The sequence below is a fragment of the Capsicum annuum genome, chromosome 4 (genome assembly GCF_002878395.1).
Source record: "Capsicum annuum cultivar UCD-10X-F1 chromosome 4, UCD10Xv1.1, whole genome shotgun sequence".
In the NCBI taxonomy this organism is placed as follows: Eukaryota; Viridiplantae; Streptophyta; class Magnoliopsida; order Solanales; family Solanaceae; genus Capsicum; species Capsicum annuum.
This window is the reverse complement of record NC_061114.1, coordinates 14347490-14360591: the sequence shown is the minus strand read 5'-3', so window position 1 is coordinate 14360591 and position 13102 is coordinate 14347490. Positions and strand designations below refer to the sequence as shown.

At 34.8% G+C, this 13102-nt stretch overlaps 1 protein-coding gene across 1 annotated transcript; it reads right to left on the bottom strand.

Moving 5' to 3' along the window:
* Positions 1–10019: 10019 nt before the first annotated feature.
* On the bottom strand, positions 10020–11653 carry LOC107869811 (cold shock domain-containing protein 3-like). Its single transcript, XM_016716239.2, has one exon. It carries the CDS (start codon positions 11276–11278, stop codon positions 10253–10255), a length of 1026 nt encoding a protein of 341 aa, XP_016571725.1. The 5' UTR covers positions 11279–11653; the 3' UTR covers positions 10020–10252.
* Between the last annotated feature and the right edge of the window lie 1449 nt (positions 11654–13102).

The following is a 13102-nucleotide window of genomic DNA, read 5'->3' as shown; positions in this document are numbered from 1 at the left end:
AATAAATTATGTCTTGTATTATGTAACTTGTGAGTTAGCTTCATTTTTTTTTCTTTTTTTTTGTTTGGTAACATATCATCATTAACAAATTAAAAACATTACACCTAAAGAGCACCTAAACTCATGATTAGCCTAGAATGCTAATTATGCGCAGGGTTTGGGGAAAGGCTCCGCCACAAGGAAGTATTTTATGCAGTCTTACCTTGCATTTCTGTCATAGACTGTTTTCAAGGCTTGAACCCGTGACTACATGATTACAAGGCAGAAACTTTATCAGTTAGTCTAATTCCCAAAAATTTTGAGTACCCTCTGTTGGGTTCTATGTGTGTGTTTGAATGGAAAATGGTGCACTGGTTTGAACTGAACTGATGCAATGTTATGAACTGTTGCTTCGGAAAGATACGACCATTCAGTAAACTGACACATTAATTCATGAAATGAGATGACTGTTCAGGAAAAGATACAATCTTTGGATGAACAGACATGAATTTTCATAAAAGGTTACACCTTTTGAAGTGAACCATCGCCACTTTTCAGAAGAGGCATCTGATGGCTATATAAACCTGCTTTCATTCACAGGTTTAGAGATATATAAAATTTTCAGATTACAAAAACAATCTTCTTGTCTTCAAAATACTTTGTGTGATCATACAAACCGTTGACTGCGTTCGAAGAATCCAAATATTTGAGGTGCCGCTATATTTGGATTGAAGGCCATTTTATCCTGGGAGGGAAAATTTCGCAACCTCGGGTACAGTGAGGGAAATTATTTCCTTAAGAAAACTCCGTGAATTCGGACGACTTGGCCTTATTCATTTCTGTTTCATCTAATTTCTGAAAAATAAAATACACCTCTTGGAAAGGTCATTTTGTCTTGTGTTGAGGGTATTTGATATACTTCATTATGTTCTTGTTTATACTTGAACTCTAGTTGAAGTTGTGGTTCTGCATATACAGATTCTGTGTACCCGAAGGACATACCCAAAATAACAATCTTAAGGAAATAAACCTTGAAAAAACAAAACACAATTTTATTTTACTTTTACATTTTTGGTGAAATTTTCTTTTCACAAAAGTTTTTTTTTTTTTAGAATCTATATTACTTGTTTTTTTAGATTAAAGCTTTAAGCTTTCTAATCCGCTTGAATTTAACTAGTGATTAGAAGACATAAAATCTTCATCACAAGTTAAAGTTCACTCGGTTGACGATTTGAAGTTATAAAAACTTCATCGTTAACTAGAAACAAGAAGAAAAGTTGAAAAGTGATTTAACTTTATAAGTAGTATCTGAAAATACTAAATTTTTCTGTCTTGTGTTGACAGGAAAGATGGAAACTGAAAGTCAAATGCATAATGATGCTGCGACTTTTGCGGTGACAAGCATTGCTAAGACAAGCCGTTCAAATGCTCCGCAACATATGGCACCTGCGGAAAAGCCCGGAAAGTTTGCGGACATCAACTTTAAGAGATGGCAGCAAAAGATGTTCTTTTACCTCACCACTTTATGTCTCCAAAAGTTCACTAGTGAGGATGCTCCTGAGGTACCCGAGGGAACCTCAGACAAAGAGCGCTTCATAATTGTAGAGACTTGGAAACATTCAGACTTCTTTTGCAGGAATTATATATTGAGTGGCCTCCAAGATGATCTCTATAACGTTTACAGTGGAACCAAGACATCGAAGGAATTATGGGAGGCACTAGAATGAAAATATAAGACGGAGCATGCAGGAATCAAGAAATTCCTTGTTGCAAGGTTCTTAGACTTTAAGATGATTGATAGAAAATCGGTTGTCTCTCAAGTGCAGGAATTGCAAGTAATCATCCACGATCTCCTGGCAGAAGGTTTAATTGTGAATGATGCTTTCCAAGTAGCAGCGATAGTTGAGAAGCTACCACCGATGTGGAAAGACTTCAAAAACTACTTGAAGCATAAACGCAAGGAGATGACTGTCGAAGATCTTATTGTCCGACTACAAATTGAAGAGGACAATAAAGCTATCGAGAGAAGGTCAAAAGGGAATTCTATAATTAATGGAGCACATATTGTAGAAGATGACCAAAATAATTCAAAGAAAAGAAAGAAAGTTGAACATAGAAGCAATCAACCCAAGAAAAAGTTCAAGAAAAAATGCTTCAATTATGGCAAAATTGGCCATAAGTCTACAGATTGTCGAGCCCCGAAGAAAGGCACGAAAAAGGACCAAGTGAATATGATTGAGTCCAGCAAAGAATATGATGATCTGTGTGATATATTCTCGAAATGCAACTTGGTGGGGAATCCACGCGAATGGTGGATGGATTCTGGTGCCACCCGCCATGTTTGTGCAAACAAAGAGTTGTTTTCTTCATTTGCTCCGACTCACGCAGAAGAAATGATCTACATGGCTAACTCCGATACTGCTAAGTTACGTAGAAACTTAATTTCTGTTACACTCCTAGATAAGAACGGATTCAAATGTGTAACTGTTTCTGGAAAAATTATAGTTAGCAAAGGAGAAATGTATGTAGGAAAAGGTTATCTCACGGAGGGTCTTTATAAGATGAATGTAATGACTTTTGAAATGAATAAAAGTTCAAATTCTTCTTACTTGCTTGAGTCTTATAATTTATGGCATGAATGTTTAGGCCATGTTAATCACAAAACGCTACGAAAACTGATTAACTTAGAAGTTTTGCCAAACTTTGAGTGCAATAAATCAAAGTGTCAAATGTGTGTGGAATCGAAGTATGCAAAGCATCGTTATAAGTCTGTTGAAAGAAATTCCAATCCCTTAGACTTAATACATACCGACATTTGTGATATAAAGTCGACACCATCACGTGGTGGAAAAAAGTAATTCATAACTTTCATTGACGATTGCACTAAATATTGTTATGTCTACTTGCTAAATAGTAAGGATGAAACAATAGATGCATTTAGGCAATATAAAACTGAAGTTGAAAATCAGTTTGACAAAAAGATCAAAATAATAAGAAGTGGTAAGGGCGGAGAATATGAATCTACCTTCACCGAAATATGTGTAGAGAATGAAATTGTCCATCAAAATACGACCCCGTACTCTCCTCAATATAATGGGATTGCGAAAAGAAAAAACCGAACTTTGAAGGAAATGATGAATGTCTTCCTTAAAAGTTCAGGTTTACCGCAAAACTTGTGGGGGGAGGCTATCCTTACGGACAACCGTATACTCAATAGAGTTCCCCATAGTAAGACACAATCAATTCCTTATGAAAAATGGAAAGGAAGGAAACCCAACTTGAAATATTTCAAAGTGTGGGGGTGTCTAGCCAAGGTCCAAATTCCTATGCCTAAAAGGGTTAAGATAGGACCTAAGACAGTGGACTGCGTGTTCATAGGATATTCTAAAAGTAGTAAAGCATATCGATTTTTAGTTCATAAATCCGAACATCTGGATATAAATGAAAATACGGTAATTGAATCAGATAATGCTGAATTCTTTGAAAATATTTACCCGTATAAACTTAGACATGAACAGTCTAGTGAAGGATCTAAACGACCTCAAGATTAACCAAGTGAGAATGTACATAATGAAGAAAATCCAAGACGTAGTACACGTAAAAGAACGTCAACTTCATTTGGATCAGATTTTGTAACATTTCTCTTAGAAAATAAGCCTCAAACATTTAAAGAAGCGATGCCGTCGTCAGAATCATCCTTTTGGAAAGAGGCAATCAATAGTGAGATTGATTCAATCTTAAGTAACCATACATGGGAATTGGTTGATCTTGCTCCAGGAAATAAACCTTTAGGTTCTAAATGAATCTTCAAAAGGAAAATGAAAGCGGATGGTTCTATTGACAAATACAAGGAAAGACTTGTAGTAAAAGACTTCAACCAAAAAGAAGGCCTTGATTACTTTAATACATACTCGCCAGTAACAAGAACAACCTCGATTCAAATGTTAATTGCTTTGGTGGCGGTATATGATCTTCAAATCCATCAAATGGATGTGAAAACCGCATTCCTAAATGGAGAATTGGAGAAAGAAATTTACATTGAACAACCTGAGGATTTTGTGGTTCCAGGAAAAAAAAATAAGGTTTGTAAAATTATTAAGTCACTTTATGGACTAAAACAAGCACCTAAGCAATGACATGCAAAGTTTGACCAAACCATGTTGGCAAACAGATTCAAGATAAATGAATGTGATAAATGTGCTTACATTAAAGATACTCCAAATCACCAAGTCATTGTTTGTTTATATGTAGATGATATGTTGATCATTAGTAGAGACATTTCTGACATAAATGCAACGAAACGAATGCTCGAGAGCAAGTTTGATATGAAAGACCTTGGAGTTGCGGATGTGATCTTAGGTATAAGAATCCATAGAACTCCACAAGGATTCGCATTGTCACAGTCTCATTCTATAAAAAATGTACTTGACAAATTCAAGTATATGGAATTCGGAATTGTCAAGACTCTATTGGATGTGAACTTTGAACTTTGAAAGAATGAAGGTGAAAGTGACTCACAATTGGAGTACGCAAGAGTATTGGGATGTTTAATGTATATAATGAACTGTACACGACCAGACATAGCATGTGCTATTTAAAAGTTGAGTCGGTACACGAGTAATCCCAACAAAACTCATTGGATGGCAATGAAAAGAGTTTTGGGGTATCTTAAATATACGCAAGACTATGCCTTGCATTATAATAGATATCCTGCTGTACTTTAAGGATATCGTGATGCAAATTGGATCATCAGATCGAACGAAGTAAAATCCAAAAGTAGATATGTATTTACTATCGTTGGAGGAGCATTCTCTTGGAAATCATCCAAACAGACATGTGTTGCTCGCTCTATAATGAAATCTAAATTTATCGCATTAGATAAAGCCGGTGAAGAAGCAGAATGGCTCCAAAATTTCTTAGAAGGTATTCCGTATTGTCCCAAGCCAGTGGCACCAGTATGTATACACTGTGATAGTTGAGCAGCAATAGGTAGGGAAGAGAGCATGATGTACAATGGTAAATCTCGTCACATAAGACGGAGACATAATACCGTTAAAGAACTTCTCTCTAGTGGAATTATCACTATTGACTATGTAAAGTCAAAGGATAATGTGTTAGATCCGCTTACAAAAGGCCTATCTAAAGAAGGAGTGAAAAGAACATCTAAGGGAATGGGTTTAAGGCCTAGGACAAGTCAGCATGCCGGCAACTCTACCTAGCAGACTGGAGATCCCAAGAGCTAGGTTCAAGGAGATCAAACAAAGTTGTGTCTGACAGGTTCAACATTGTCAATTACCCAACCCATTCTCATGATATAGACAATGTTTAGTAAATAAGGATAAGACTTCAGGTGAAAAGTCTTTTAATGATTATCTAAATTTGGCAGATTTGACCACATAGTTTAATCTACAGGATTGAGCGTTTAGAAATCACCTATGTGAGAGCGAAGTGGAAGCCGCTTCAAAGAGAATGTTAGTAAAGGTCTATTCTCTAAGCTCTCATGAAACCAGGACGTGTTCATGGCTGAAAAGAACAAAATCGTGAGAACCATAAATTGTAAAAGGATGGTTGTATGACATGTGTTATCTAGGTGTACATTAAAGCTCGACGGTTCAAAGATATCAAATATACCGATTGACCGAGTGCATCCGATGCATGTTCACTACGGAAAGTTCAAAGGGAAACCCACATATCCAGATGCAATCAGTCATTGCTTGATGATCACATACTTGTCCGTAAAGTTTTTTGAAAAAATAGCCATTCCCCATTCATATGGGGGATTGTTGGGTTATATGTGTGTATTTGAATGGAAAATGGTGTACTGGTTTGAACCGAACTGATGCAATGTTATGAACTATTGCTTTGGAAAGATGCGACCATTCAGTAAACTGACACACTAATTCATGAAATGAGATGACTATTCAGAAAAAGATACAATCTTTGGATGAATAGACATGAATTTTCATAAAAGGTTACACCTTTTGAAGTGAACCATCGCCACTTTTCAGAAGAGGCATCTGATGGCTATATAAACCTGCTTTCATTCACAGGTTTAAATATATAAAATTTTCAGATTACAAAAATATTTTTCTTGTCTTCAAAATACTTTGTGTGATCATACAAACCGTTGACTGTGTTCGAAGAATCCAAATATTTGAGGTACCGCTATATTTGGATTGAAGGTCATTTTATCCTGGGAGGGAAAATTTTGCAACCTCTTGTACAGTGAGGGGAATTATTTCCTTAAGGAAACTCCGTGAATTCGGACGACTTGGCCTTATTCTTTTCTGTTTCATCTAATTTCTGAAAAATAAAATACACCTCTTGGAAAGGTCATTTTGTCTTGTGTTGAGGGTATTTGATATACTTCATTGTGTTCTTGTTTATACTTGAACTCTAGTTGAAGTTGTGGTTCTGCATATACAGATTCTGTGTACCTGAAGGACATACCCGAAATAACACCCTCCATATACACACCACGAATCCACCTGATCCATAGTACATCTTTTTTGGTTGCTGATTTCCACAATAATTTCCCTACAGAAGCTACATCCACAGTCCAACTCACCTTGTGAACTTCTTAAAGCATAACATTTTGAAACTGAGCTTATGTCTTCTAAGTTATAAATTGTGTCTTGCGAAGAACTATATATCGATTTTTGGGAGAAAAACTAAAGGAAATTTTTTCTATCTAAGCAAAACATAGCTAGTATATTTACTCAATCTAGCTATAGTTTTAAATAATAACTATATCAGGCCTTGAAAAATAACTGTATCTCATTTTATTTGGTGAATGTATCAATGTGTAATTGATATTGGATACATGTATATGGATAACTATATCTTCTTTTAAGTATGTATTAATGCACAAATGATACGTGATAATTGAGAATGGCATAAAATATAAATGTGTCGTTTAACTTGATCTCAACTAGCATTTACGCCCTCCAATTTTGGGCGTGCACAAATAGACATTTAAACTCGTATAAAGTAGAACAAGTAGACGCACACATTCTATGTGGCATCTATGTGGCAATTCACATGAGATTGTCATGCGGATGTCGCGTAGATGCCACATAGAATACGTGTGTTTACTTGTTCAACTTTATACAAGTTTAAATATCTATTTGTGCGCACTCAAAGTTGTAGGGCGTAGATGTCAGTTCAGGTCAAGTTAAAACGCATGCTTATGCATTATACGACTAGAAATCACCAACCAAATAATGAATGCAACTCGCATGATACAGATATCACTTGTATTTGATATGCAGATACATAAACAAGATACATAAATGCTATTGTGTATCATACTTGAATGTTAAACATAATATAAACTACTAAACATAGATACAAGGCTTGAACATATGCCCAAATAGATACGTAGATATGCGTATCATAGGTTTAATGCATTTGATATGTTGATACATAGATATATAGACAAAATATACAAAAACAAAGAGAATCATAATTATTTCTCAACATTTTAAAAGAAAATCCAATAAGAAAATATTAAAACGTTATGTAAACTTATATATTTATACATTGGTTTGGATCAATTTTTCCTTACTTTAACACCAAATTACAAAACCAAGCCTAATTGAAACTTTTTTTTTTGGTCAATTTGATGCAAATATTTTTAATTGGTTTGAACACGATAGGCATCAGACAATATTGAAAATTTCAATTCGATAATTTTGATTTTCGATTTTTAAAAATATTATATCATTATCATACTTAATTAATTCGATGTAATTTGACATTTTAAAGTAGGATTTCAATAATTTGCAGTATTTGTTCGACTTCGACATGCATATACTCGAATAATATTTCGCGGAACGTCTTAATAACATCATACCGACACCTTCACATGTAGAAATATTTCAAAAAAAGTACAAGCAAACAATTCCCTTCATTGACCAATTATACAAAAATAAATAAATCCAATCAAGATAAAATATTCAAAATTTCAATTTCTAAATAATTAGATATATTATTTTATATATTTACTAGTATTATAATAATATATACAAATTTTATATGTAACTATCTACCTCGGTATGATATTTATATTGGTATTAAATGTTCACCCAGGACATAGAGGCTGTAGAAGGTAGGTGGCAGGCTCTCACAGTTGCAAAACAAGTTTAAATGTGAAGCAAACTAAAATTAATTCTTGCCCACAACCTAGCCTACCTTGCATAATTGCATATATAATCCAAAGTTTTCCTTTTATTAGTTTCCATCAAAGCAGAATCAGTAATCAACAACAACAACATTACCCAAAAGATTCCGACAAGTGGATCCGGGGAGGTGCAATGATACAGACCTTAAGATAGAGAGGTTATTTTCGATAGACAACCGGCTCAAGGAGAATCAGTAATCAACTCTTGCTTAACCTACTGTAATCCTACGATTGACGAGCAAGATGATAATAAGAGCCTTAGGACATGACTCTTGATAGGAAAGCATGGAGGATGCAAATTAGGGTAGAGGGTTAGTGGTTAGGAGTGTGACCGTAATAATACGGAGTACTTTGTTTGTATCTGTGCATGCTTGTAATTTCTTGTAGTTTCTTGTTCGTAGTGTCCTGAGGATGTTTATGATCTCAAATAGATAGTTTATAGTATTACTGAGTCGGTGTCCTATTTCTTTTATTATCTAGCAGTGTGTTATCCTATTTTGTTGTTTATTTTTATGTTTTTGTGGTTATATTGCTATCTGTAATGAGCTAGGGATCTATCGGAAACAAGTAGTGGCATAGACGAGGTATAATTTAGCCTTCCCAAATCCCACTTTGTAGGAATACACTGGGTATGTTGTTGTTGAGCAGCTTAATATCTTTGTTTCCTTTCATGAGTATTTTAACTGCTATATGTCTATAAAACTTTAAAAACAAAACCCATATGAAATTGTAGACAGTGATTCTATTTCTGATGTTGATTCCTCCATCAAAATATGTGAAAACTTGAGTTCAACTTGACCTGTCTCAAACTGTTATCTATTACAAAGGTGGATGAGTTCATTTACACCATTCCTACCGCCCAACAATAATTGATTTTCATCTAACCACACCAGTATGGAGGAGCCTAGGATCAGTTCAACAACATACCTAATGGAGTCTGCAGTAGAGAGGGGGTAGCATGTATGCAGATCTTAACCCTACCTTGGAAGGTAGGGAGGCTGTTTCCGACCATATGTGATTTTCATCTAAACACACTAGTATCACGGAGTCTAGGATCAGTGAGGCGTAAATATTAATTAAAGACCTGGTGATAAAATTGATGGTGAAGACAAACACAAGACAACTTGGGAGCTCAGCGAATGAAAGAGTCCACCTTCACATTTCCTCGAACTTAGTTTAGTGGGGGAAGCAGATCTTCATAGCCCTCGACTGGGAGATGGCTATCCTGTTGGAGATTTGGAGGTAGTGGGCTTTCGATACAACTGATGACATTTAACTAGTTCTTGTTTATCTAGAAAGATTGATTCTGAAGAATCAACACGCTTGTCCCTTTACTCAGTAAACTTTACACTGATATCCAAGCTACCACAGTATGATTTAGAAATACCAACAGATTCAACAATACCAAGAATGCTGTTCATGCAACTTTGGTCCATATGAAGAGTCTTAAGGTTCAGTAACATCTCAAACTAACTGCCACAAAACAAAACCAAAGCTAGTACATCGACAAAAGAAAGCAACATCATAAGTTACATCTCAACGACACCCCCATATGCAATCTCCTAACTGAAACAGAATCCATCAACTTAAAACATAGCCGTAAACTCAATCAATCACCAACCTCTCCAAATGATTAAGCAACTGAAAGAATATGGCAGGACTATCATCACTTGATGGGCACCGGGCCTTCACAAACCCACGTAAACATAAAGCATACAGTACATACACATAATCAATACAAAGAATGAATTGAAACATCTCGGACACGAGCTCAATATTGAAGCTGCTAGCTTCACACAACTTTTCCCATGAACTTCAACATGCAGAAAGCATGAACATCAAAGCATTAAACATTAAATCCAAAGTGCAATTGCCAAACTTTCTATATATTTGTATAACCAACCAAAAATCAAAACTTTCCATCACAAAAACAATTGGTAGCAAATCCCAACAACTAATCAGCGTTATCCTAAAAAAAACTACCAAAGCATGTATGTGAATTATCCATATAAAGTACTCCTAAATAGTAAAAACTAGAGCGAAAAAGAGAGAAATCATGTACATGACAATTCTTCCTCTATAAAGATTTTCTCACTTCACAGCTGGGGTAGTGCATTCCCTCGCAAAATGGCCCATTTCTCCACATTTGAAACACTTGCTTCCACCAACACCACTCGATCTCCCAAACCTGTCACCACCACTCTGACGCGAGCATTCCCTTGCCATGTGCCCCGGCAATCCACAATTATAACAAGCCCCACGACCACCACCACCACTACTGCCTCCTCCTCCACGTCTCTCACTAGTACACTCTCGGGCCATGTGCCCTAAACCACCACAATTATAACACGCTCCACCACTCCCTCCACCCCCACTTACACCATTATTACGATCACAGTCCCTCGCTATATGTCCCGTCATTCCACAACTATAACACGCACCCCCACCACTTGCAACACCACCACTTCGATCACAATCCTTAGCTATATGCCCCATCATTCCACACGTATAACACACTCCACCACCACTACTTGCAACAGCACCATTACGATCACAATCCTTAGCTATATGCCCCGTCACCCCACACGTATAACACGCTCCCCCTCCACCACCACTACGATCACAATCTTTCGCTATATGCCCAGTGATTCCACAATTATAACACGCTCTACCTGACCCTCCACCAACACCACCACTAACAACAACAGCACCAATACGATCACAATCCTTAGCTACATGTCCCGTCACCCCACTCGTATAACACGCCCCAGCGCCTCCATTATCACAATCCCTTGCCATATGTCCCACTCTACCACATTTATAACACTCAACACTACCACGATTACCATAACCAGAATTACTATCACCACGATGGTGGCTATCTAACGGGGCCCCACCAAGCCCCGTAACATCAACAGCCTGATACTTACCACCACCATTACCAGTAACAATAAACTCAACTTTCTGACCTTCAGACAACGTACGAAAACCGAAAGATTTAATCTCAGATTGATGAACAAAAACATCCTCGGAGGTTCCATCAACATCCGGTTTAATAAAACCGTAACCCTTTTGGTTACTGAACCGGGAAACTACTCCGGTTAATCGACTCGCCATTGATGAACCAAAAAAAACCGGCGAATTGTTTTTTTTGTTAACCTAAGTTTTTAGGGGCTGCGGAATAATAATATTTATAGGGAGAATTTTTATTTATAGGTAAAGAATTTGGTTAAAAGAGGGTTTTATTTTATTTTTTGGGGGTAGTTTGAAGGAGGATAATAAAGGTCAAAAAAACAGAGGGGGAGGGGGGAGAAGATAATTTTGACCAAATTTGGACATGGATATTTTAGTTATAAAAAAAAATAATCAAAACTTTGTTTATATGTCCAAGAAAGGGAAAAAAGTGATTTAGGCCAAATTTGGACATGGGAAATATTTTCCATTTTTTTTTTCAAATAATATTTTCAAAGCTTTGTTTTTTTTGTCATGTCAAATCAGAAGCATTTTCAAAACTTTCTTTGTGTATATTCCTCCGTCCCATTTTAGTTAGACACATTTTATTTTATACAATTATTAAGAAATCATAAATTGAATGATAAACTTTTACTATTTTACTCAATACCCATATTGATGATATTCATTTAGCATAAGAATGAACATTGAAATTGTAATTTTTCATATTTAATGTATATTATTAATTATAGGGGCAAAATAGGAAAAAATTAATTAATTCTATCATGATTTAGTAAGTAATCAACTAATATGAAAATTTATTTTTACTCCCTTTAATCTAAATAAGTAAAATTTTGAACTATTTTTCAATGTCCAAAATAAGTGAATTATTCATTCTTCAAGAGACATGCTAATTTTTTTTATTTGTTTTTTCAATTTTATCCATCACTTATACTTTCTAGGTTATGAATTCAAGAGATTTAATTGACATTATTTTAATTTGGCTGATATTTTCAAGAGTAGTTTGATAATATCAACAGGATAAAAATGAAAAGTTAAATAATTTATGTCCTAATTTCTTTTCCTTAATAGGTGTGCGTTGAGGTAAAAATTTACTTATTTTGGACTGAAGAAAATCTTAAGATGACCAACTAAAATCGGACGGAGGGAGTGCTTTAGAATATGATTTTTTATTTTTATTTTTTTGGGTTGGATGAGGATAAAGGCCCAAAAAGGAAAAAAATAATAATTTAGACCTAATTTGGACATGGAGAAGGATTTTATTTATAGAGAGAATTTATAGGTTAAAAGGATTATTGATTTAGGGCTTTTAATGGATCTTTTATTTTAGTTAGGGTTTGGTTTTATTTTTTTGTGTAGTTGAATTGAATGAGAAACCAAAGTAATTTGGACAAATTTTTTGGAAATGAAAATTTTTGTTCTTTTTTTATTTTTTAAGAAAATATTTTCAAAACTTTGTTTGTTTGGTTATACATAAGGGCCCAAAAAGGAAAAAAATTAATTCCGGTCAAATTTAATATTTTCAAAACTTTATTTGTTATATATAGGAGATCTTTTTTTGGTTTTATTTTTTTGGTAGTTGAATTAGGAGAAGTGCCAAAAAGGGGGAAAAAAGTAATTTTGGCTAAATTTGGACATTGAAATTTTCTTCTTTTTTTTTGATCAATAATATTTTCAAATGTTTTAGTTATACATGGGAGAATTTTTTTTGATTAGTTTTTCGTTTTATTTTTTTTGGTAGTTGAATTAGGAGAAGGGCCAAAAAAGGGAAGAGAATAATTTAGGCCAAATTTGTACATTGATTTTTTCTGTAAAAAAAAAAAAAAGAATTTCAAAACTTTATTTATATATTGGAATGATTTTTTTTCTTTGATTCTATATTTTGGTTAGTTGAATGAATGAGGATAAAAGCCAAAAAAGGAAAAAAAAAAAAAAAAAGTAATTCAGGCCAAATTTGGATACATGGGA

Excerpts from the sequence above, each read along its gene's own strand:
- LOC107869811 (XM_016716239.2), bottom strand. The coding sequence starts at position 11,278 with ATGGCGAGTCGATTAACCGGAGTAGTTTCCCGGTTCAGTAACCAAAAG.